Below are 25,399 nucleotides of genomic sequence, written 5' to 3'. Positions count from 1 at the left end.
GACCGATTGGATGCGACAAGTTCGACTCAGATGAAAAGATATACTATGTCGACCTTAACGCTGCGTACATGAGGTTCGTCCAATATATCCGACTGGAATTCCAAACGAAGATGGTGAGTTCCCAGGAAGGAACTATACAGTTGGAAAAGTCATACAACAACTGTATGATATTAGGAAAGCTTCAAACCCCAAACTTGCAATGACACTCAAATTGCTTATGAATTCGACATGGGGATATTCCATTAAGAAACCTCAAGAGATGAAGAGTAAACATTATGAGAAGGTCGACAACTTTGTTGAAAGGTTTTCTCCTTTTGTTTTGAAGTACGAATTCACTCAAGGTCAAAGTGGCTTAGTAACCACATTAAAACCTATTGTCGAACATTGGTCTTACCCTCAGTTCGCAAAGGCAGTCCTTGACAACTACAACAAATTCTTCTCCGAAGTCAAATCCAAAGTGAAGGTTTACTATGAGAACATTGACGCACTCATGACGAACGAAGAAGGTACAACAAACTCATTGAAATGGGAATGGTCGGTGAAAAGATGGGTCAATTCAAATTGGACAAAATTTTCACCGAAGTTCATGTCCTCTCCAAGCGTAAGTACTGGGGTGTTAAAGAAGACGGCACAGAAATAAAACATTGCATGAAATAAAAAATTTTTATATTCCTTCCTAGCTAATTTCCGTTTAATTTCATGGTCGCCCTCGGAGTCTTTGAATCGGACAGGTCGAGTTACACCATTCTTGGTCTCAAACTCATATATAACCTGTTTGTTTGTATTTTCGTCGACTATGGCACGAGACACGAACATTGACCAAACGGACAAAAAGTGTCATTTCAGATGGTCACGCAGCCAATCGCATTCGAGCACTTCGAAGAAGCCTTACGTTCCAAGGGAGAGGGTGTCTGGTGCAAGGCAGAGGTCATGAACTCTACGAGCAGTACATCCTCAATGCCTGGGAGGACAAATCGTCCTTGGATTGGCAATTCTACCAACTCCTCTGGGACGACCTCCTACGCAACTGGGATGACGAAAGAGTCCAATTCAGGTCGGGAACTAATTGCAAATTACCTTAATTTAACTACTTAATCAAATAAACACCTAAATTTACTTGGGGTTTCCCCCTAAAATAAAATTTTTTTACTCTTAGAACCACTCGAGGTTCTCCTTACGGTTGTTGAGCTTGTCACCGTCAATGTGTCTGACCCTCGTCTTCTTGTCTGGATTTGGAACCCATTGAATTGCGACAAGCTTGCCCATGGAATTGAACCGCGATTCCGAAGGTTAAGGTTCAAGTGTCCCAAGTTGTTGAGGACTGGGGTAAGAACCTTGCCTGTCTCCTTGTTGCGGATTTTGTATGGGTAGGGTTGGGAAATTTCGTAAGCGTCATCGGCAACAAGGGTTGCCCAAACTTCCTTTTCTTCGTGTTTCTCTTCTTCTTCTTCTTCCTCTTCTTCCTCTTCTTCCTCTTCTTTGAAATTCCTTCTTCAATTTGGTACTCACGAATTACGGTGTTGGAGGTTCTGTCCTTTCCGAGTACCTTCCAGATGGCGTCTATCTCTTCGAAGAAACGGTAGATGAGTCTGGCAAGGTCTCGGTTCTCTCTCGCGTAAATGCGCAAGGTTTCCGTCAAATCATTCAGGACTTTCTCATTGGAAGCTTGGTTCATGAGGAACTCACCTTTAAGTCCCTTCATCTCTTCCATAAGACTACTTTGGAGAGTCTTAACGGTGTTTGTCAGATGAGCTTTCAAATTCAAAATTTGAATTTGAACTGGGCGCTTGTCTGGCAACATTGAAAGGACATCTGCCATTGTGTTCGGCTTCGGTGCTTGTTCGGACATCGAAAAAATGAAGTGGTTTGAGAATGACGGTTTTACTTCAAAAAGCTTGTTATGACAGTTATGTCATACAACAAGTTTAAAATAATATCTTGTTCTTCTTCTGAACGTTTGTTGTCTCTTCCGATAAAAGTTTCGAACATGAGAACCAAAAAACGTTTTTTGAGATTGCGGAAGAGTTCAGGCAAACGTTCATATTCTGGATATGTTGGGAGCAGTTCGAAACATCTGAGCTGACTTTCGGACAAAATTGGGACAATGTCAGAAAATTCATCTTTGGTCGGACTGCTTGAAGGTAAGTCCCTTACATGTAAGTAGCTCTGGTAAAGTCTTCTCATTTCTGCTAACTTCTGGAGTATAGCTTCGTAATTTAAGAGTTTTAATTTTAATTGTCTTATTCCACTCTTGACATCTAAACGGTAACTATCCATGAGGTCAAGAGTAGCTTTGGTAGCTTTAAGTGGAGCTATCTCTTCTTTGACTTGTGCAATTTTGGTTGCAATTGTGGTTTGAGCTCCTTCAAGTTCGCCGTCTATGTCGTTCTCAACGTCTTCAACCATAGCTTGAAACTCTTCATCGGTCCATTGAGATTGGTGTGGGACGAATTTAACTTGCTTCATTCAAAAAATGAAAAAAATGTTTTTACTCAAAGCGTGCCATGTATATGGCTATAAGAAACTTACCAGAAGGCTTCTTCTTCACATGAGTCTTTGGCAACTTGAGTGTTGGTGTTGGAGTTGGGTCTGGAATTTCAATTCTCTCTCGAGCGCAACAACAGATGTCAGAATAACATTCCCCACTGTCTTTCTTGCCACCATAAATTGTGTATTGACCGAACTTGCATTTGCAGGAAGACCGGTCAATACAAGGTTCACAGTTGACATATGTGTACACATACCTGTTGAGTACGAGTGTGAGTAAAAACATAAAAAAGTGAAGTTAAAATGAGATGTTTACTGTAAAGGTACGATGTCGCCCTCTGTGTTTATGAAGAACGCCCGACCCGAGAAGTGTAAGAGTCCTCTGAGAATTTGGGCAATTCGTACAGTTGGGTTCTCTCTGTTTGGAAGTAGTATCCAAGGACGCTTGGCAAAGAACTTCAAGAGGACTTCTTTCTTCATCTCTTTTATGTCGTCGAAAGGAGTGTTTTCTGGTATTTGCAGGACAATTCCAGTGTCAATTTCAATTTTAAGCGCACTTCTTCCAGACACCCAGCCTGCAATGGTCTTGTTTGACTTCAGATGGCTCAGGTAGTTCCTAACTAGCTCATTTATCTCTATAAGGTAGATTGCCTCATCTGCTGGGTCTATGTCGGTCATTGTTTCAAGACGAGTCTTTTACTTTTTCAAGACGAGTCTTTTACTTTTTCAAGACGAGTCTTTTACTTTTTCAAGACGAGTCTTTTACTTTTTCAAGACAAGTCTTTTACTTTTTCAAGACAAGTCTTTTACTTTTTCAAGAAATTTTTTGGTGTAAAGTTCTCAAATTTGAGAACAGTGGTCTTGATTTCAGACGATACCCGTACTTTTTCAAGACAAGTCTTTTACTTTTTCAAGACAAGTCTTTTACTTTTTCAAGACAAGTCTTTTACTTTTTCAAGACAAGTCTTTTACTTTTTCAAGACAAGTCTTTTATTGTTTCAAGACAAGTCTTTTATTGTTTCAAGACAAGTCTTTTATTGTTTCAAGACAATGTCCGACGTACCACCAACCGAGCCCATATCCCAACCAGAGGAACCTAAAGCACCAGCCCCTGCACCTCAGCAACCTCAGTTCCAACAAGTACCTCAGTTCCAACAAGTACCTCCGAATTACTACCAATTTCCAAATTACTACCAAATACCTCCTCAAGGCTTCCCGAACTACCCTCCTCAGCCTATGCCTTACTGCCCTAACCCTTGGATGTTCATGTCAAACCCTCCACCCCAATTCCAATTCCAATCTCAATCCAAGAGAGACCAAGAGTTCGAAGAAGGTCTGAACCGTTTACGCAAAGAGTATGCCACAGCCCCTATGGAAGACGACAGGCTTTCAGTCTCTTCCCTAAGGTCGACCAATTCGACTCGTACCACAGATTCGGTTCGTGACCGTGACGACTACCTCAAGCAGTCTGAGAGACTCTTCATCCTACAACCATTTACAGTTGGAGCTCTCAAGAACATGCGCAATTACGAAGGTCAGACACCAGCTGGAGACCGCAAAACAGACGTACTCGCAAGAGCAGTCCAACTGGTCAAGACAAAGACCGAGATAGTCGACTTCATTCTTGCAGCTTGCCCATACAAGTAAAAAAATAAACAATTACGAGTTAAACTTTTTATTCTTTCTTTTCTGAGTTGTTTAGAGCTGGTTTCTCTTGTAGGAACCTTTCGTACTCTTCCATGGTCATGTAATTGCGAATTTGGTACGCAATTCCAGGTTCGTTGTTTTTGAACCTGATGTATGTAACGCTTCCATCCTCCTCGGGGAAGTAAGCTGCTAACATCTGACCAAGTTTTCTCGGTGACTCGGAGCTCATAAAAATGTCACTTTTTAAACGTTAAGTTTTTAGTCTTATTTTACCCTTTGTTTACCCTTTGTTTACCCTTTGTTTGTCAAGGTAGTATTGGAGTGCAATTTCTCCAAATTCTCTATGTCGGAGTTCTTCAGCATTTTCCAAGGTGTGCCTGGAGAACTCAAAGAAGTTGTCAAGAAGATACTGCCATGCTGCTCTTCTGAGTTCGTCGGTATTTTGGAAGTGTTGCACCTTCGAGTCTTCGGACATGAAAAAATAACACTTTTTCTATTAAACCGTTTTGGCATTTCTCATGAGTGAGTATAGTTCTGCCGAACCATTGGAAGAGAAGAAGTACCCTTGCTGGCAAAAGACAAAAATAGTTGCCTTAGTTGTCATTGCAATTGTACTCGTAATTGAATTCATTGTACTTCTCTTCACGTACATAAAACTCAGCAATGGTATTTGCTTTAAGAAGCTACCATCTTACTAAGACTAAACACTTACATTTTTCAAGCTTGACTTTTTACAATTTGAATTTTGTTGCTGAATTCAGCAAAAATAATGTTTATGTTAGAATGTTAGATCTAACATGTTTTCTAACACGTTTTCTAACATGGTCTAAAACTCTTGAATTTTCATGAAATTTACACCAAAAATATAATTTATGTTAGAATGTTAGATCTAACATGTTTTCTAACACGTTTTCTAACATGGTCTAAAACTCTTGAATTTTCATGAATTTTCCCGAAATAAAAAATAAAATTAGTTTTATTTTTTATTTTATTTATTTTTTTTATTTTGTATAAAAGACATGATTTCAACAATCGGCACAACAACAATTCAAACAACTACAGCACCAAACTCGCTAGTTATGAATCCAACGTCTATGTTAGTAGAGATGAAAAACTTCATTCCTTCTTCATATACTTTCGAAACAAAAATCCAGAAGATAAAGCAGGAATTGTTAACGAATAATTTAGACTGTAGTGCGAAAGATGAAACAAATGAACAGTATCTTTATGAAATGCAGGACATTATTGACCATTTACCTAAACTACCTGAAATCCAACAACAAAAACTAACCATTCCCGAATTTGACGAAATAGAAGTCAAAGCAACTGACTCAGTAGAAATAAAGAAGTTCATACGAAAGGTAAATTATGAATTCCTTGGTTTTCATTGCAACCATAAGGTTATGGACAAAGATTGCGACATGGTATATAAGAACATCTCTGACCTTTACAAATCCGAAGAATTTAAGACCTACGACAACTTTGTTTCATTAGTTGCAAAATGTGTTTGGGAAATAAGAGATAAAGATAGTAGGGGTAAGGTATGGAACGAACAAATAAAACCCGCTATGTTCGAGATGAAGAAAACCATTGACGCCTTAGTTGTTTTAGCAGGTAAGGTTTCAGAATATAACGCAAAAATGAACCCGCAATGTTCAAAATGTAAAGCAGCAATGAGGAAATATAACTACTCCGTCAAAGAGATAGAACGTATGCGAAACGACTATGCAGATTTAAAGAAAGAAGCAGAAAAACCAGCAGAAGATAAAATGAACATGTTAGAATTTCTGAACAAAAACTATCCAACAGCAGACGATTTCCTTCTTCTGACGTCAAGAAGAAGTATAAAGAAACTTTCGGTATCGTTAAAACTTTTGACATACTGACAGAAGAAATAGAAGCTACGAAATTGTTTAGAGTCATGAACCATCGCAACATATACCATGTAAAACGCTTGTAAATAGTTATGTTAGAAAACATGTTAGAAAACATGTTAGATCTAACATTCTAACATAAACATTATTTTTATTGAATTCCGTATGAAATTTCATGAGTTTTGTATGTTTTAGACCATGTTAGAAAACATGTTAGAAAACATGTTAGATCTAACATTCTAACATAAACATTATTTTTATTGAATTCCGTATGAAATTTCATGAATTTCCTCATATGCTTGCTTCCCTCGGAAAACAGTGAAGAACAGCGAGTAGTGAAAAAACCCTGGTCGCCAAAACTCTTTATTTTTCAAGCTTGACTTTTTACAATTTGAACTTTGTTCGCGTAGATGTGAATTCTGAAAGAAGTATGAGGGTCTTGTATGACTTTGTACTTCTCCCATAGTTCATGTCTGTCAAACTTACCTGCCATGGACTCTTTCATAAGTTCCATGAAATCGTCTTCGGACAATCCAGGGAAAAGTATAATGTCAGTAAGTATTCTTTTAACATCCTTACTTAAACTCTTTGCTGTCTGTACACAAATGACAACTGAGATGTTAAAGTGTCTGAGCTTCTTAAGAATTCGACACATGTCTTGTTCTCTGTTCTTTAACAAAGGATGAGAAGCAAAGTCATCTAAGATAAGAAGACATCTATGAGGGTAAGTCTTCCAATCGTAAGATTGCAATTTCTTCGAAATGTATTCTATCTCTTTCTGTTTGTTTCTGAAGTGTTTCTTCTCTAATATTCTCTGCATTTCCTCATTTGGGTCTTTAAACTTAGAATTTATATACTCATTTATAGCATTGTACTTCAAAACTCTTCTTTGGTACTTCTTTATCCAATCTAACAACTCAGATCTTTTATACATACTAACTTAGACTTTTTATAATATCTTTGAACGAATTGACGGTTTGGTCAAATTGACCAGAAGTACTACAAATGACAACTAACTCAAAATGGGTTCTTCTCATCTAGTTCTTGTTGTTGTGCAGCCATTTTAAGATAAGTGAAAGTCTTACCCGACCCAGGTGGTGCAATTAGACCTGTTATACCATTCTGAGCAAATAAGAACTTGTCATGTATAGGCTTTATCTGAGCATTTTCTAACTTCCTCTTGTTCTTGTTTAAAACATTCTCAAATTTCTTGTCAATGTCAGCAAACTTTTTTTCTAACATATTTTTAGAAAAATTAAAATTTTTATCTTTTAGAAAATGTCTAGCGATTTCGCTATCTATATTCGAGACAAACTTTTTGACTCAAAACATCTGTCGACCATAAAATCTTACATAGTGTAAACAAGAAAGGTGAATTTGTTCTAAAGTTCTGTTTCTGGGAATATGACAAGAACCATAAAACATTACAAAGAGCAGTCTTAAATTTGTCAATGACAGACTTGTTGACAGAGATGACGCCGATTGGAAAGATGAAGTCCAACAAAAGTTCTTAGAATGCAAAGAAGACACATGCGCTGTTCTTGAAGATGAAATAGAAAACAGAATAGAAGAGCTATTAAAGGACAAAGAACTTTTACATAAATATGGTTCTGAGAAATTTGACATACCTCCACCAGAGAAGAAGAAGAAGAGAGAAAGAAAGAAAAGAAAGAAAAGAAAGTAGAAGAAGAGAAGAAAGAACCTGAACCAGTTCCAGAGAAAAAGAAATTTGACATGTAAAAATAAAATTTTATTTTTAGAACATTTCTGGGTCAATGTCAATGTTCTCTTCCTCTTTAGGAGCAAACACTGGCTTAGACTCTAAAATCTTTTTACCCAACTTACCTTGAACTTCAACTATCTTAGACTCATAATATTCATAGTCGTCTGTCTTCTTTGGTTCATAAGGTATAACAAGTTTGTATGCTTTGCCTTCTTTAAGGTTTGAGAACCTTCTGTCAAAATTTTCTTTGACTGCTAACAAACCTTCTATGTCTAAGTCTTCAAATTTCGCACCATTTTTAGTCACAATAGCAAACTTAACGGGTTCGATGTTCCAAACTTTGTCATATGTAGACTTTTCAAAATTGTAGAAGTAAACATTCAAATATGCGAATGGGTCTAGTTCTTCTTTAAGTCCTGACATATATTTGTTTACTGAGATGAATTTTGCCATCTTTTCTATCGGATAAAAAAATATTTTTTATAAAATTTACTCAGAAAAATTTTTCTTTGTATATACGCCATTCTGAACATCTAAAAGATTTTTGACATTTGCCAAGAATGTTCGTTTAGACGCTGTCATATAACCATATTCTTGACAATATTGTTTATACGAGTCGTACAATGACCTTTCATCTAAACACTCAAAGTCAGTTTCATCTATAAACAGTTCATATACACTCTTGTTTGCTTCTAACAATGTTTGTCTCTCTTCGGTATGTGGAATTTGTCTTGGATTGAACTTAGAAATATCTAATGTCATGAAATATGAGAACAAGTGGTTGTAAAAGTCAGATGTCAAAGTTTCTGCTAAGTCGTCAAAATATTCTGTATCTTGCATATGAGAATCTGACGTTCTGACAACTACATATCTTCTGTCAGAACTTTCTAACTTCATCGGAACAACATTGTTTGAAACCATGATGAAATTTGCAACATTTTCACAAACTCTTTGGTCTTTATATTTTCTTTCAACAACTCCAACTTTGTCTGTTATAAGACTCTTCAAAGCATCTGAGTTCAAAACTTTTGTTGTATCTATACTTTGAAGTTCGTTACATACTATAAGTTTCATATTCTCTATTGAAGAGTTAAATTTGCCACAGATGTTTTCTAAGTTTGTCATATTAGGGTTCGAATAGCCCTCTAACAGTTTGCATAAGATATCTGTAAAGAATGTGTTCTTACCAGTTCCTTGTTTTCCAATTATAATGAGAGCAGTTTCATTTTTAGCACTTGGATGTTGTAAGATGTTTGCAAACCAACATAAGATATACTCATAGACTCTTTCGTTTCCATTGCATATAATTTCTTTGACATGGTCTAACCAAGCTCTATAACATTTTCTTTCCATTCTACTTGTTCGTATTTATAATCCAGTGAAGATAGAATAGAAGTTTGGAGAAGGTGTATAGAACTTTATACCACGAACTGAAAAATCTTCTAACTTTGACAATAAGATATCCCAAGCATCTAACATCTTCATACCAACTTGTACGACTTTTATTTTCTTAAGTTTCTGTCTACATTCTTGTTCTGAAAACTATGGTTGCTCTTGGTTTGTTAAAGACAACATCCCATTCTTTCATGACATAACATTCTGGGGCAGAGTCAACATAAATGACTAAACGTTTCAAATTCTCGACTGCTTTGTTATAGTCTCGAAATGGACACATATTTCTGAATGCTTGGAAGTCATAAAATCTGAAACATCTATTCTGTACATTTTTTATAAAAATAAAAAAAATATTTTTTTTTATTCTTGAGCTATTTGTTGCATTGTTCCATTTGTTGTTCTTGAGCTATTTGTTGTTGAAGTTGTTCTTGTAGTACAATACTTTCACCAGTTGCATCTTCCAATTCGAAACTTTCTGCCGTCATTGACAAATACATAGGACATAAAAGTTTTACAGGAACAAAGTTTGCGTCAAACTAAGGTTAAGTTTATGTTTGCTAAAGTGTTTGAGTTTACTAAAGCTGAAAACTCTGCATTCGAATGAACAATAGGCAAACCAGCAGAGAAAGTGTTGTTTATACCATGAGTATCTTTTTGGTCATAGTAGTTTCTGTCGACATTCGAATAGCACTTTGAACCTAAGTTTGAAACAATATATAAAATAGGTGTACTTAAAGTCAATGGAACAGACAAACCTTGTATGACACCTTTTCCTGTTATAGGAAACTGTTGGTAGTAAAAACCAGATATAAGTTTTGTATTATAGCTCATATCGTTTATACTAAACTCAGTCGGACATCCAAACATAATGAAACCTGCTCTAGTTGCAGCACATGTTACATCCGTCTTAAAGTATTAAATAAGTCAACAAAACCTGTTGGTGGTATATCTGAGTAAGTATCTTCAAAGGAGTATTTTTACCATTCACAACAACAAAGTCTTCTGGTGTCAAAAGAGCAAAACAGGCTTTAGTCGTCATCGTGTTTAAGGTCAGTTTACAATATCGTCCTTGAGACTTTGTAAGTTTGTTGTTATAGAATTATATGACTCAGGGTTTTTAGTCGTAATAGTATAAACCATTATATCTTCTGCCATTATATATATTTAAAAGTTTTTCTGAAAGTGGAGAAGAACTTCATCTAAACTTTCACATGGCGTTTCTTGAAGTTCTCTGTCTAAGAAGTTCAAATATTTTGTAAAGACATAGAACTTTCCTTTGTCTACACGAACAAACAAAACAGGGTCTTTCATATCGTTCAAAAGTGTGTAAAGTCCTTTACATGAAATAAAGTCTATATTATTTTCTTCAAACATCTTTCAAGAAGTTTTGACATTTTTACTTAGCAAGTAAATTTTAATGAAATGTTGTGGTCGTCAAATATTTTTATGACGTCTGGGAAACTATACTTTAAGTTCAACGTTTCACCTCCTTTCATAACGTATATCTTGTCAATGACATTGTATGAAACACCACAGCAAGCAATGTCGGGTTCTATTTCTTTGATGTTTATATCGTCTGCCTCTGTCAAAAGTTTCAATAGTTCTTTCAAAACTTCATGAGGTGCGATGACATATGAGTTCACTTTTACAGGGTTGTGTTCGACCAAGTTTAACATTATACCTAAAGCTTGACAAATCTTCTCCTGAGTTTTAAGTTTGTCTTTCAGTTGCATGTAGTCGTTTCGAATATCTGCAACAGAACTTAAGTCTCTGCTAACTTCAGGATATGTTGGTTGTTCTTTTACAGGAACTATTGTTATACCATCTTCGTCTTCGTATGGTTTCCCCACTTCAACATCTCTTTCTTTGACATTGACAACAACACTTTGACTGTTTGTTTGAGTTGGTGAATTTAACTTCACATCTGCCACCGCCATTAAACCTTTTGAAACACTCACGCTTCTATTTTTCGGAAATGACATTTTACTAAGAATAAAAAGATGGACGTATTTGAGTATCTCTTTGAATTGAAGCAAAACAAAGTTTACACACACAAACAATACAAATACATTGACAGAATAGTTCTTTATACAAACAATGGTAAATGTTATAGAATAGCAGTCTTTGCTGAACCTAAATATTTTCATAAAGCAAAGAAAGTTGGTATAACTGAAATGGTGAAAGTTCTTGAAGCAGACAAAAATATAACAACAAAACTTACAGATATTTCTAAAGGTAAGTTTATAATACAATTTTATGTCAAAACTGGCGTACTGTCAATATTTGACGGAGAGAAGTCAGTTCAAGAACAACTTACTGACCTGCTGCCAAAATCTGCTCGATGGAAGCTGTCGTTATACCAATCTGAGGAGCCCCAGCAGGTTTCATCGAACGAATCTTCAAAAGAGCATCTTCCGTGAAAAGTGCTATTGGTTTTGTAAACTTCTTTGCTTTCAATTCATCTGGACCGTCTCTGTCACCAGTATATTGTATTTGAACTGTACCAACAGTTGAAATACCACCCATAAAGTCTTCTGAGTCAGCAAATGGAATGCCAAGCCAAAAGTTTGAACGGTCTCCATTTGTATATTGAGTTTTTTGACCTCCTGTATGAGTCCATACTTTCACATATGGCATAATAGAACTTTGCATTTCAGGGTTAATGGTTGTTGTGAAGTTGTTGTTAAAGTTCATAGCATCTAATGTCAAGTTGTATGACCTCATATCCTCAACTGTAGAATATTCTTCTCTTGGATAATATTTGCCATCTATGTTTATATGATATTTAATACCAGGGTTGTAGAAGCAAGAATAGTCATTTATAGTTCGTCTGAACAGTACAAACATAGTATCTGCATGTTTCATTGCAGTTGTTAAGGCAATATCTGTTCTTGCACCTGGGTCAGCACTTTGGTTTCCAATTCACCTGCAAAGTCTTTGACAGATATTTGGTGTATAGGGAACATAAGTGGAACTGCAATATATTTGGCAGCTAAAGCATTTGAAATATCTGGGTCCAACATATAGACTGCAAGTCTGCTTTCTATTCTCTTGCATTCAAATTTTTCGCATGTGAACTTAACTGGGTCCCAAGCATCTCCAGCAGCATTGAAATAATAGTTTACTTCAGTGTTGAGGTTTGAGAAACCAAAGTCTAAGTCAACTTTGTTTTTGCAAAAGTCGGCGAATGACATTTTATTTGTTCCACTACTTCTGTAAGAGTGAATGGGTCTTGCGTTGGTGCAATGACTAAGTTATTTTTGCTTGGAGTAAGTTCGATAGAATTTTTCCTGCCCAGTTTGGCAAGTATCTTAAAACCTGAAGATGAGGAAAGATGACAAAGGAACTCTAAGTTTCAATTTTACTTTGGTTACTGCTGCTGCAGTTTGTCCAGAAAGGTTAACATAAACTCCTGGAACGTTAGGGTCAAGTCTTCTTATTTTCTCAATGGTGGCGTACTGGTCTGTTTGTTCTCTAGCTTGTGGTTGTACTGAGTTTCTTAAAGCGAACCATTCATAGTTTGCCCATGTTACTGTTTGAACTAAGTCAGAGTTAGAATATATCTTATATCCATGAAAACTTCTGGAGCATATTGGTATCCGACATAGAAATTCCATTGCAACCTTTCTTGTCAGACAACTTGGCAGAAGGTTTTATTTCAATGTCTTGTTCCACGTATAAGAAAGAGTTGTCAATAGAAATTATATGAAACCTGTCGCAAGCAATATCTACTGTTGTTGAAGAACCTTCTCCAAACTCACCTACATTTCCATAAGAAACAGCAGTTGTATATTCGTAAGTTCCAGAACTATTTCTGACCTTCTAATGGCATTGTCGCATTCGTTATACCATTCGGAAACATTTCCGTTCATTGCATCCAAAACTGTTGGCGTTATATTCTGAGCGGCGTACATTTCATATGAGTAAAAATATAGAATAGTTGGATTTATATGTCATAATAGAACCCACGTGGACCAAGCTTTACTTTCTTCCTGACTGAGTTTTTAACTCTTCTTTTTCCTTCATTGCCCTCTGCTTGAAGTTGTTGCATCTTTGCATTATGTTCATCTAGTATGTTGTAAATTTCCCATGTCCTTTTTGCCTTTTGGCTCTGGTCGCCCATCTCAGGTAACCTATATCCTAGAAAGAGTTTGTCATAGTCTGTATTTGAGTCTTCGCGTATTGTTTGCATGACTCTTTCCTGAGTTTCCGGTTCAAGCTCTTCAAACAGTGCCTGTCCATATGGAATATGCTCGTTTCCAAATATATGTTTTTGTAGCCATTCTGGTTTTCTTTCCATGTTACCAACTATATCTTTTGTGAATGGGAAAGCTTCTACCCAATCTTTCAGTCTTGCGTCGTTTATTTCTGTAGTTGGTTTTATTTTGTCAAGGAACATGTTTTTAATACTAACATTTCATTTGTACTGTCCATTTGAGTTTTCTTAAATATTCATCCCTTCTCGGTTCATTGTCTGCAAAGTAAGTTTTTATGACATTTTGCAAACTTTCGTTTGCAAGGTCATGTACAATAGGTTCTCTTCCTTCGCTCTCCCTAACTTTCTTTCTAAACTCTTCACCAAATATACCATCTCTATGGTTCTGTGTAGTTCTTTGAGATAAATGTTCTAGAACGTCAGGTGTTATATTTCCATCAGCCATGTTCATTTCATACTGGTCCAAAATATCTGCATGTTTCATATCTTTCAATGGCATTAAAGCCGCGCTTAAAATACCAGCTATATCTGGTTCACCATTGACTTCCATTGCGTCTACAACTTCTTGGAATTGTGGTTGTAAGTTTATGAACCACCTATCCGGGTTAGCTTTATGACCCCATCTCATTGTAGTTCCATCGTCTGCAGAAACAAAAGTAGGTTTGTTTCCATCTTGGTTAGGTTCTGAATGAACTTTAAACAATGTTTCATTTCTATATGTTTTCTTGAAATTTAACCTTTTATTTTCACCGAGTTCATCCGAAGATTGAACGTTAAATGCTCGTAAGTAAAAAGGGTTGTTGTATTTGTGTACATTTTCTTTCAGTGCTTCCATTCTATGCTGAATATTTTCATCTGGTGCTGGAGTCTTTTGTATGTCGGCAAACATTTTTCGATATTCTTCTACTATGTCAGCCGAATTTTTTTTAGACTCTTGGAAATATTCCATATTCTCCGCATACTCTTGTTGAGGGTCAAGATTTTTCGGCTGTTCCAAATCTTCATCTAGTTCTGTGAAGTTAGTTTCCAAAGGAGGGACTTGTTCGTTTCCTTCAGGCTCTTCTAGCTGTTGTTGCTGAACTATTTCTTCCATGTCTGGTTGTATCTGAACTTCTTCCTGTGGAGTTTCTTGTACCTCATCTGCTGGCATTTCATATATTCCGAGACCGTTTTCAACAATTTCCCTATCTACGTCATCCGCATTCATAAGCTTTTGTTCTTTCGTTCCGTCTCTATTTTTTACGCGTTTCATGACGAAAGTTGAATTGTCATTTAGCTCTGACATCAAATATCTCGGAGTAAATTCATCCATGTCATTTGGATGATATGCTATTAAATCATATCCCTTAGCGAGCTTGTATTTTCCAGGTTTGAGATTATATCCGTTTTGGTGCTGAGCCATAAAGCTAAATAGGTTCGGGTCAGTATTTCCATCCTTGAACTTTCCAATAGCTTCTTTATATCTGTCACTAAAGTCAACAGTATCTGGGAAACCACACTCTTCTTTAAGCATTTTTAAGAATTCTTGGTTTCCTTGTTCTCTACTTCTTTTATGTCCTTGCTCTGTTTGTGGTTGTTGTGTTGGTTGCTGTGCTGGTTGTGGAGGTGGTTGTTGTGCATGCCTGTGTCTATGTCCATGTGACGATGTAAATGTTTTAGGTAGTCCTGGTGCAGGTGCTTCTCTTGGAGGGTTTGGTGGTATATAAGTTCCACCAGCTGGCACATATGTTCCATCTGCAGCGTAATGTCCTACCTGACTTTTCGTTTTTAAGAAAGCATTTACTAGGTCTGTTTTGGTCTGTTGTAACTCTTTTTCTTGACTTTTCACAACAGTTGCTCTAACGGCGTCATAGGCACTTTGAACTGCCTGTCTCGTTGCTGCATCTGTTATTTTCGTCATATTTTGTGCTACTTCTCTTAACTCGTTGTCGAAACCTTCAGACTTCAGTTTCTTTCCAGATGAGAAGTCGTTCACTTGTTTCACCTTACTATGAAGAGCTTCGAAGGCGTTCTTAAAGTCAGCATTCGTTAAAGCTTCATTTGAACTGTCTTCATCCGCTTGTATTTTTGTCCTTATTGACCCTATGAGTTGGGCTGCTTTAGCGTTGGCTTGGGCATCTAACCAGTCATTGTTAGCTTTTATATATTCTGCGCTTTTCATTGCCTTTTGCATAGCCGCGTCGTTATTTTTACTTTCTTGTGCTAAGTTTTCATACTGTACGGTTTGGTTTTGCAACTGTAAAAGTTTTTCTGCCTTTACATTTGCTTCAACTTCCTTTTTATACTCATCGCTATCCATATATGTCTTCAGGGCTTTTTGTTTTATCTCTTCATCTTTCAGTACTTTATATCGAGTAGTATGGTTTTTCAAATTTATGACATCTTGTTCCATTTTTGCTACTTCTGCTGCTTTTTCTGACACTTTTTTCGCATATTCCTCTGTACTTAGTTCTTTCAGTTGTTCTTCTTTCTTCTTTTTCTCTACGTTTAACTCATTGAGTTTCTTTGTGTGTCTGTCATATTCTAGTTTCTTTTCGTTTTCACCTATTTGCTTCTGTATGTCTATGTTTGACTTTTTGACATCTGCTATTTGATTTTTGAGTGAACTCAAATTCATTTGACTTTGAGGGTTATATGCTGTTCCGTCTGCAGCTCCACCATAGCCTGCCATTTTCGCTAAAAGTGCCGCTCTTAAACCTCCACTCTGTGCACCAACAACTCGGTTTAAAAGCATAGGATTGCTTGACATTTGTTGCAACATAGTGGGGTCATTCAGCATTTGTTGTTGCAACTGTTGTTGTGGTGTCAGTTTTACTATTGGATGTTTCAATGCTCTCTTCCTCTTACGTATATTCTTACGTAGCTTACGTGGCATTTTAAGTGAAGTTAAAAACATTTACGATGAAGAAGTCTTGACAAAACATTTACGATGAAATCATGAGTTTTCTACGATGTTAGAAAACATGTTAGAAAACGTGTTAGATCTAACATTCTAACATAAAATATATTTTTGGTTCATTTACACTCGTTACGATGAAGAAGTCTTGACAAAACATTTACGAAGAAGTCTTGACAAAACATTTACGAAGAAGTCTTGACAAAACATGAAAACATATATAATTTGTGAAAAGCTCCTGGAAGACCCGTATATAAGAACTTCATTTATACTAAACATCTTCGGGGCTAGAGGGCACGAAGTGCCTGGAAGCCCCACTTCCTTTTTTTTTTTTTTTTTTTTTTTTTTTGATTTATTGAGTATTTCTAATCATGATTCAGATTAGTCGATGCATTTCTCCAGGATAAAAAAATTCTGAAGGAGAGCGAATATTATCAAAATCGATTAGATTTTAGTATGTGTATGTTTCCATAAATGATAAATTGAATTATGATAAAATATTTTTTGAATGTGTCACTTCACATTCTATCAGCTGAAGCTGACTGGAATTATTTTTGTTGCCATTTAGATATAGATAAAAAATAATCAAAGTTTTAGGCGAAAAGAAAAAAAATGACATTTCTGTAAAATTGTTTCAGAGGATCCTGACCTTATAATTAAGCTCAATTAATACATGCAATCTGATCGTTTATGGTATCATGGACTTGTGATCTCTTCTATTTAAGTTAGAAGGCGTATTTCAATCTTCCGAAATAATGGTTGAAAGTCGGGGTTCACTCGTAGTAAGCACTCCCTCACTGTTGGTAAAATAGTACCGAAATCAAACCGAAAACTTGAAATTATCATATAATCAAAAAATTTATAATAATGTTACTCATATTTCAAGATTTGACGCATGAAATGGAATTACCTTAAATAATAATTACTTTACTGTAAATTAGATTAGAAAAAAAAATTGAAATTTAACCTTGAAATTCATCTACTATGAATTCAAAGAATTCTGCACTAGAAATAGTGCTATCTGCTGTGTGTGGCTCTCCATCGTTGCATAAACTTTCATCATTGTGACGAAATGTTTGACCACATTTGCCGCATTGGCAAATTTCGCAGTTATAGAAGATATCTCCTATATCATTCTTGATGTTTTCTTTCGTCTGTTCTGTCCAGCTACTGCAGAAGAAGAAAGAATCGAAACTCTTCAAATCTTGGTCATAAGATATTTCAGATCTCAAAACATGGCATCCCTGCATGTTAGCGATGTTGTAGATGTCATCATCTATCATTCCATCATCAGATATATTCGTATATCTTATTGCCAATACCGAAAGATTCCTCTGATATTCAGCAATTTGGTTCAAAATGTTTTTGATTTTATCAGCTGAAAGATGAGGAGTTGATACGATTCCAAACACTGTTTCGTTCTCATATGTTGTGACAACGAATGGTGTTTGAACAGGTATCTTCAACATCAGTACTGTGTTGTCGAAATACTTCGGGAAAATCATTGGTTGTGGATTATCAGCTGCCAAAGCTTCAACAATCAAAGAAGCCAAAAGATTAGGGAATGATAGTTCATACTCAACACGTGGATTAGTTGGACATTTGAGTGTTGGATAACAGCACAAAGAAATGTTCAAATTTTGGTCAATTAATAATTCATTGTCACTTTTTTCAAAAGTAATTCCAGGGATTATGAAATCAAGGACTTTTAAGAATTGTGGAGTGAATTTCGGTGTGTGGTTATCCATACAGTGTTTCATGAGTGATACTGTGCTTGTGAAATCCTTTTGGCAGAGACAGCAGTGAGGAACAGGATTAATTTGGATGAATTTCGCTGATGTCATCAATTTCTCAACGTAATCAAGATTTTCAAGTAAAGTGATATAATTTACTGCTTCTATTTCTTCTTTGACAGGTTCATTGATGACTTCTTCTTTCACTTCTTGCTTCTGAACAACAATTTCTTCATTGTCTTTCTCAGATTTCTTTGCAGCACTCAACCCTTTCATGTCAATTGTTGATGTAACAAATGCCATGTATGCTTCGGCTTCTGGATCATCAGAGTCTTCTGAATATCCACTGGAAACATCACTGAGCTCTTCATCTGATGATACTTCGCTGAGTTCTTCTGATTCGTCAGATTTTTCGTCACTTTTTGTTTCATCTTGTTTTTCAATTTTTTCTGTTTTTTCTTCTTCTTCGTTTTTGGCTGGTTTGCGTTGTTTCCTGCAGAAAGCTGAGATCTTTGATGTATTAGACATATCACCAATAAACAGTAGAACATCATTTGTGTGGTCTCTGCATACATGGATTCGAAATTGAGTAATTGGAAACTCACCGTTGCAAACTGAACAGACAGCTGTTTGTGTCTTGGTCGATTTCGATAAAAGGAACTTGTCTTCGAAGTCAGTGGTCATGTGATGGCTCTGGATGAAGTGTTCAAGAAGATATTCAATTTTGGCACTAATGAAACTACAAGCTGGACAAGAAATGAACTCTTCTTTCTTTGTTGTTTCGGCTATAGTAATGTTTAGCTTAGGAATCTGAAGTTTTTGTCCTTTGTCTGGAAATTGAATTTTGAAAGCAGATTTTTCTAAAATTGATGGCTTTGGAGCTTCAACTGCTTTAGGCTGTACAATGAGAGTTGGTTTCTCAATTGTAATTGTCTTTCCGGACTTTGTTGTAGCAGATCTAACCTTATTATCCTCTTCTTTAGGAATATCATTGGTGGAGCTTGACTTGACGATTTCAAGCTTGGACGTGTCGTTCTTCTTGACTTCTATGTTGAATTTGTTTTGTTGAGGTCTGTATTCGGCAAAGTCAGGAACAGATCTCTTGTTTGCAGAGCCTCTGTATTCTGTAAAGTCTGGTGTTGACCTCTCTTTCTTCTTAGGAGGACGATGTTCTTGATGGTCTGATTTATTATTGACAAAATCAGATGGTTTTGGAACATTTTGTGGCTTCTCTTTAACTGGTTGGGCTGGTGGCTTAGGAACTTGCTTTTGAACGCCAACTTGTAAAATTGGTTTTTCTTTTTGAGGTTTTTCAAAAGTAGAACGCGGTTTTTCAGTTTTCTGTACTTGTTCTGGCCTTGGAGCCTGTTTTTGAGTACCAACTTGGATCGTAATTTTTTCCGAAGGTTTATTTTGGACTTGTTGTGGTTTTTCTTGTGGATGTGGCTTTGTCTGATTAGTCTGAGAACTTTCTGGTGTATATGGCTCGAATTTTGATGAATTATTATCTCTTTGATTTCTTTCACGATAATCATTTCTTCTTTGGTTTGAATCACGATTGTAATCATTTTGGTATCTGTTTTGAGAATATTCTTGGTTTCTATGAGGCTGTTCTTGATCATTTCTGTCAAGATTTCGATCTGTAAACCTTTGATGTTGATTATAGGTTCTTGGTCGCTCAAACTCTTGTGGTTCACGTTCACGGTAGTTGTCGTTTGAGAATCTAGCACGATAATCTGGTTGTGCTTGGTAATGATCTGTTTCAGGCTCATTATATTCACGCTCTGGATATTTAGGTCCGTCAAATGGATCTGTAGCTGGTAGTCTTGGTATTGGAAAGTCGTCAATATTAGGATACATATCAAATCGAGCGTAAGGTCCTACAATTAGTTCATTTGTAATGACTTTGAGAAGAGGTGATTTTCCTGTTAATATTTCTATGACTGAATTTTGGAAATTTTGTTGAGCCAAATTTAAAGCATTGAGCTTTTTCTCAGTAACTAAATCTGTTCGTGCTTTATGCTTGACAAAGTACGTTACTGCATTTGTATCGCCTCTATCTATAGCACGATATAATGGAGAGTAGCCATGTATATCTTGCTGGTTAATATCAGCGCCATTATCAACAAGTATCTTAACTATTTCATAATTCATTAACTTAGTAGCAATATGTAATGGCATTTCTCTTTGACCATTAAGAGTGTTTACGTTTGCCCTTTTCTTTACAAGTACTCTTGTAGTATAAATGTCATTAGCATATGCTGCGATATGAAGTGGAGAGCATTTTGAATTTGGATCTATTTCGTTAATGTTTGCTCCAACGTAAATTAAAGCGTCAATTATTTCTTTTCTCCCTAAAAATATAGCCAGATGCAGTGGGAGTGGCTGATGAAGATCTAAAATCTGGCCTTCAAAATCGCAAGGAATTTGTCTATGTGTGCGTACACGAATTTTAGATAGTTCAACAAGTGCTTCTGGGTTATTTTCAATAATGTATTTTACAACCCACTCCATCTAGGTTCAATACTCGCTTCTCGCCCTTTCTTATTTCTGATTTAAGAATAGTAAATTATTAATTGGCATAGTATATCAATATTGATATTAAACAAAATACTACTGCAAATCGATTGAAATAATTTTCTAAATTTCAAAAACTATTATTATATCAATACTATTACTAATTTCTGCCAAACATTCTTCTAAAAAGCTTATATTGTAACTGCTCCATATCAATAAGTGTTATTGTTGATAAATCCCATATATTTTTTGCTTATTAACTATTCATATCAGAGTATATTCCCCAATTCTCATAAGTAAATGATATACATATGATTAATTAAGGTTTATAGATAAACTGAACAAATTTAATTTAAAATATGAAGCAAAATATAGGATAAAAGTAAAAATCGCTAGAAATATGCACTTGCTTAACTCATTATAATGAAATTGGTCACTGATTTCATTTTTCGGAGTAAAATTGAGAATCAGAACGATAATTTTTTTTAAAATGTCAAAAATGCACGTCAAGCTTGAGATACAATCCGGAAGGGTTAAATCTCTATGCTTCCATGATTCTCGTCCATGGCTTTTGGCATCCTTCCATACCGGAGAAATCATTATCTACGACTACGAAGTAGGAGTAGAAATTCAAAGATATAACGAATTTACCGTCCCAGTCCGCACAGCCTGCTTCCATCCTTCACTTCCATTATTTGCAGCAGGTGCAGATGATACATGCATTAAGATTTTTAATTACGATGAGCAGCGTTGTATCGCAACATTTACAGAACACCTCGACTACATCCGTACAGTACAATTCCATCCAACAAAGCCATTCCTTGTTTCAGCATCTGACGACCAAACCATCAGAATTTGGAATTACGAAACGAATTTGTGCTTAACATCAATTTCGGGCCACAACCACTACGTCATGTCCGCATTCTTCCATCCCACTCTTCCTCTTGTTTTATCCGCATCCCTTGATGACTCTGTTCGTGTCTGGGATATCTCTTCTCTTTTCAATGATGGACAATCAAGCGGAGGAATCTTCTCTATTACAGATGCCGTCATGAAATTTACACAGGAAGAGCATACAGCCGGTGTCAACTGGGCTGCATGGCATCCAAACAAGCCTATGGCCGTTTCTTGTTCAGATGATGAATCAGTTAAGATCTGGAGAATCGTTGAGACTGAAATGAGCCTTGTTGCTACATTACGCGGCCACACAGGAAATATTTCTTGTGCATGCTTCATGCCAAACATGGATCTCGTTCTTTCTTGTTCAGAAGATCAGACAGTCAGAGTCTGGGATTCAAAGCGTTTCGTACATCTTTCAAAGTACAAGTCCGAAGGAAACAGGTTCTGGTGCGTCGCGGCCCATCCTGTCAAGCCAATTTTCGCTGCTGGACATGATAATGGTTTAGTCATTTATAGTGTCACGAAAAACGCTCCTGCATACGATACAGTCGATGGCAACATTTATTACTACAAAGAAAATGCAATTCGCGCTTATAATATCAAAGATGAATCAGACGGCGTTACTGGATACATCAAACAGAGATCATCGACATCACGTCAATCTCCTATTGATCCGAAACCAACTACCGTAAGCTACAACCCAACACATAAAGTATTTCTTGTTGGATACCCAGATCGTATCGAAATCGTTCCAGCAAATGGAAAACCAGGTGACGACAACCAAGTCATTCAAGGATTCAACCCTGTTTGGATTGGCCGTAACCAATTTGTCTTCCAAACAGATTCACAAACACAAAACATCAGTTTACGCGAAATTGGCGGATCATCTACATCCACTCTTACCCTCAAATGCAGGAAAATTTTCCCTGGCCCGCCAGGAACTATTTTCGGAACTGATGGCGAAACTCTCTTCAGATACGACATCATGAGACGCTCCCAGATCTCTCAGACCCACTTATCCAACATCAAGAACATCATCATGAGCCCAGACAGGAAGCACATTGGTATGCTTACGTCAACAGATGTTATTATTTCGGATATTGACTTCAACAACATTACAAAAGTCACAGAAGTTGTCAAGACAAAGTCAGGCGTATGGTTTGACAGCAACGTTTTCGTTTATTCTACAAGGACCCACGTCAAATACTTACTTATCAACGGAGAAGGCGGCACTCTCAAGAGTACACCACAAACACTCTATGTCGCCGCTATTTCAGATAAACTCTACGGACTTAACATACAAGATACTGTGAGAAAGTTCCCAATTGACACTCTTGAAATTAAATTCCGCCTTGCCATCATGGAAAACCGAATCGACGCCGTCGTCGCAACACTCAGGTCCGCCAAGGTCTGCTCCACCTCCATCATCGACTATCTCCACAAGCACGGACATCCCGAAATCGCCGTTCAGTTTGTCCATCAACCTCGTGCCAAATTTGACTTGGCCATGGAGTCCGGCAACCTCGAATTAGGCGTAGATGCCGCAACTGAGCTTGCCGATCCCGTAATTTGGGACAGAATAGCAGATGAAGCGATGGCACAAGGCAGATTCACAGTTGCAGAGCAAGCATTCAAGAAGAGCGGTAACATGGAACGTCTTGCCTTCCTTTATTTGATCAGTGGCCAGACACAGAAACTCAATTCATTGAAAGTTGACGATTCACTTTCATTACAACGCGCGATTTGGTCAAATGACTTCAAGACAGAGGCAATTCTTCTCCACGATGTCGCTCCTTCCATTGCATACATCGCTGCTGACGGTGATGACTCATTGCAGTCATCAATTCAAGTGCCAGACGAAATCAAAGATGAACTGAAGAAATTTGCCAAACATGAGATCACTTCATCTCCTCTCAAAACTGTTGAGAAATTGGAAGACTGGCCAACACTTTACATCAACAGACCAAAGTATGTTGTCACACCAGGATCGCAGCACGATGACGATGACGATGTAGAAAACGATGATGAAGAAAACGGCTGGAACTTCAACGAAGAAGCCGCAGAAGCCAAAGAAGAAAACGGTGAAGAGGATGATGACGAAGAGAACGGCTGGGACATGGACGACATCCAGTTCGATGTCACTGCTTCTCCAGGACAAGGAGCTGCTGCTGGATTCATTGTTCCATCTCCAGGACAATCTGTTTCATCGCAATGGATGGAAGGAGTCGAAATCGCTGGTCAATACGCTGCTGCCGGTGAATTCGGCCTCGCATTGCAAGTCTTGTCTGAACAGATTGCATTGATAAATGCAGAACCACTCAAGGAGCATTTTGTTGCAAGTTACATTGCATCGCATGTTTCAATTCCTGCTCTTGCATGCGCTCCTCCAATCATCTCTCCTTTGACAGCGAAGTTCTTGAAGAGGAAGGCTCCTTCTCCATATTTCTCCATCGAAAGAATGGAGAAGATGATCGAAGAAGGCTCCAAACTCATGACAAAAGGAAAATTCAATGCTGCAAAGTCAATTTTCTTGTCACTTTTGCAGTCAATTCCAATTGCATCTGTTTCAACTGTTGAAGAGCAGAGGAAGGTCATAGATGCTGTAGAAATATGCAGGAAGTACGTGATTGCAGCAATGCTCGGAATTGCACAGAACTCAATCAAGAAACCAGATAAAAGAAAACTCGAGTATTTGTTGTACATCTACGCTCTGAAACTCGATGAAAAGATGCAGAACATCGCTTTGAACTTGGCTGTTAACATCGCTACAACACTCGGATGCTTCAAGACAGCTCTCATGTTCGCTACTGATGAGAGAACAAGAAAGGTAATCGAGTCAAAGAGCCAAGGAAATAAGACTGACGCTGTGAAAGTTGATTTCACTCCTGTTGGAAATTTCGAGGTCTGCTGCAACGAATTAGTTCAGATTCCAATCGGCGAACAGAAGGTTTCCTGCCCATTCTGCGGTGCTACCTATAAGGCATCACACGCAAATGAACTTTGCAGCGTTTGCCAGTTATCTAAAGTTGGAGGAATCGGAACTGGTTTGAAGATTAATAACTAATACATTTATATATTATATTGAATTTTTTTTTACTTATAAAAAAATTTTTTTTTCTTTATTTTAGATCTTGTTTTAACATGTCTTGGGTCTTAACTTATAGTTATTGTGTTCATTCTATGTATGGTAATCTTAAACAATTCACATGAACTCCATATAAGATAATTTTCTTTTAATTTGTTTGCACATCTTGAATTGATAATTCTTTGGCGGAATTTACATTTTGTCAGATTCAATTATATGTAATTTACACATTAACTCGTTTATTTAAAAGAAGGAGACATTTTGATATTACCATAAACATACCCCTATAAAAAATGATGGTTTTTTATTTTTACTTTTTTTTTCAATGGTTCAATTTCCGAAATTATGTAATGAACTATCGCGGGTTGGCATTCTTACTGAATGTGGCCCATTAAATATAATTATTAATGGTCGAACAATCAAAACATTGAAGTCCTCGGCTGTCTGTTTTTCAGATTTAATAAAAGACAAATGTATTTATGACAAAAGAACGGCTTTGTTTAAAATAAATCTAAATTTGAAATGTGAAGATTCAATTGACATACTTATAAAGTTTCTTGAAACAGGAAAGCTCGAATTTCAAGAAGATGAAGAACATTATCATGATATATTTGAAATCGGAAAGCGTTTTGGGAATCAAATCTTTATCCAAGTGTATATCGAGCATGTTAAATTAGATAAATCAATTACAAAAGAAAACGTTTTTCAGAAATATGAAATTTCAATTTTAGAAAATGATACTATAACCGAAAATGAATGCATTGAATTCATTTATCACATTTATATTGTTTAAATGACAATGATATCATTGAAAATTTCGCAAAAAATGGTTATGAATTTTGTGAAAAAATCTTGAATTCGAAACAATTAAAGATCGAAAATGAAGATAAGTTATCTTTGTTGCTTTTAGAAATCTGCAAGAGAGA

At 36.6% G+C, this 25,399-nt stretch overlaps 11 protein-coding genes and 3 pseudogenes across 14 annotated transcripts, besides 1 other annotated feature; 3 read left to right on the top strand and 11 right to left on the bottom strand.

Annotated features, from left to right (window-relative positions):
• Positions 1-12,986: part of a mobile genetic element that runs on past the window's edge.
• TVAGG3_0167200 (uncharacterized protein) lies at positions 1,882-2,466 on the bottom strand (the record flags this gene model as incomplete). The annotated part of the gene is made up of 1 exon (XM_051225163.1): positions 1,882-2,466. One exon carries the CDS (start codon positions 2,464-2,466, stop codon positions 1,882-1,884), a length of 585 nt encoding a protein of 194 aa, XP_051110149.1.
• Positions 2,489-2,773, bottom strand: TVAGG3_0167190 (uncharacterized protein; the record flags this gene model as incomplete). The annotated part of the gene is made up of 1 exon (XM_051225162.1): positions 2,489-2,773. The coding sequence occupies one exon, from the start codon at positions 2,771-2,773 to the stop codon at positions 2,489-2,491; it is 285 nt and encodes a 94-aa protein (XP_051110148.1).
• On the top strand, positions 3,538-4,134 carry TVAGG3_0167180 (uncharacterized protein; the record flags this gene model as incomplete). Its single annotated transcript, XM_051225161.1, has 1 exon — positions 3,538-4,134. The coding sequence occupies one exon, from the start codon at positions 3,538-3,540 to the stop codon at positions 4,132-4,134; it is 597 nt and encodes a 198-aa protein (XP_051110147.1).
• On the bottom strand, positions 4,163-4,363 carry TVAGG3_0167170 (uncharacterized protein; the record flags this gene model as incomplete). Its single annotated transcript, XM_051225160.1, has 1 exon — positions 4,163-4,363. One exon carries the CDS (start codon positions 4,361-4,363, stop codon positions 4,163-4,165), a length of 201 nt encoding a protein of 66 aa, XP_051110146.1.
• TVAGG3_0167160 lies at positions 5,154-6,094 on the top strand (annotated as a pseudogene). Its single transcript has one exon. A coding segment is annotated over exon 1 (941 nt).
• Positions 6,379-6,828, bottom strand: TVAGG3_0167150 (protein of unknown function, DUF4106 family; the record flags this gene model as incomplete). Its single annotated transcript, XM_051225159.1, has 1 exon — positions 6,379-6,828. One exon carries the CDS (start codon positions 6,826-6,828, stop codon positions 6,379-6,381), a length of 450 nt encoding a protein of 149 aa, XP_051110145.1.
• On the bottom strand, positions 7,765-8,154 carry TVAGG3_0167140 (uncharacterized protein; the record flags this gene model as incomplete). The annotated part of the gene is made up of 1 exon (XM_051225158.1): positions 7,765-8,154. The coding sequence occupies one exon, from the start codon at positions 8,152-8,154 to the stop codon at positions 7,765-7,767; it is 390 nt and encodes a 129-aa protein (XP_051110144.1).
• Positions 8,221-9,456, bottom strand: TVAGG3_0167130 (annotated as a pseudogene). The gene has a single exon. A coding segment is annotated over exon 1 (1,236 nt).
• On the bottom strand, positions 10,527-11,063 carry TVAGG3_0167120 (protein of unknown function, DUF4106 family; the record flags this gene model as incomplete). The annotated part of the gene is made up of 1 exon (XM_051225157.1): positions 10,527-11,063. One exon carries the CDS (start codon positions 11,061-11,063, stop codon positions 10,527-10,529), a length of 537 nt encoding a protein of 178 aa, XP_051110143.1.
• TVAGG3_0167110 lies at positions 11,440-12,320 on the bottom strand (annotated as a pseudogene). The gene has a single exon. A coding segment is annotated over exon 1 (881 nt).
• Positions 12,987-13,072: 86 nt separating the features above from the next.
• Positions 13,073-13,525, bottom strand: TVAGG3_0167090 (protein of unknown function, DUF4106 family; the record flags this gene model as incomplete). Its single annotated transcript, XM_051225156.1, has 1 exon — positions 13,073-13,525. One exon carries the CDS (start codon positions 13,523-13,525, stop codon positions 13,073-13,075), a length of 453 nt encoding a protein of 150 aa, XP_051110142.1.
• A 3,675-nt stretch (positions 13,526-17,200) lies between these two features.
• Positions 17,201-20,152, bottom strand: TVAGG3_0167080 (spectrin binding; the record flags this gene model as incomplete). Its single annotated transcript, XM_001322598.1, has 1 exon — positions 17,201-20,152. The coding sequence occupies one exon, from the start codon at positions 20,150-20,152 to the stop codon at positions 17,201-17,203; it is 2,952 nt and encodes a 983-aa protein (XP_001322633.1).
• A 41-nt stretch (positions 20,153-20,193) lies between these two features.
• Positions 20,194-20,485, bottom strand: TVAGG3_0167070 (Ankyrin repeat family; the record flags this gene model as incomplete). The annotated part of the gene is made up of 1 exon (XM_001322597.2): positions 20,194-20,485. A coding segment is annotated over one exon (292 nt), but the record flags the coding sequence as incomplete, so codon positions are not given.
• A 489-nt stretch (positions 20,486-20,974) lies between these two features.
• On the top strand, positions 20,975-24,511 carry TVAGG3_0167060 (coatomer family; the record flags this gene model as incomplete). Its single annotated transcript, XM_001322596.2, has 1 exon — positions 20,979-24,452. One exon carries the CDS (start codon positions 20,979-20,981, stop codon positions 24,450-24,452), a length of 3,474 nt encoding a protein of 1,157 aa, XP_001322631.1.
• Positions 24,512-25,399: the final 888 nt, after the last annotated feature.

Source organism: Trichomonas vaginalis, chromosome IV, assembly GCF_026262505.1.
Source record: "Trichomonas vaginalis G3 chromosome IV, whole genome shotgun sequence".
In the NCBI taxonomy this organism is placed as follows: domain Eukaryota; phylum Parabasalia; order Trichomonadida; family Trichomonadidae; genus Trichomonas; species Trichomonas vaginalis.
Note: the sequence above shows the minus strand (reverse complement) of the source record. Positions and strands in the feature narration are given on the sequence as shown.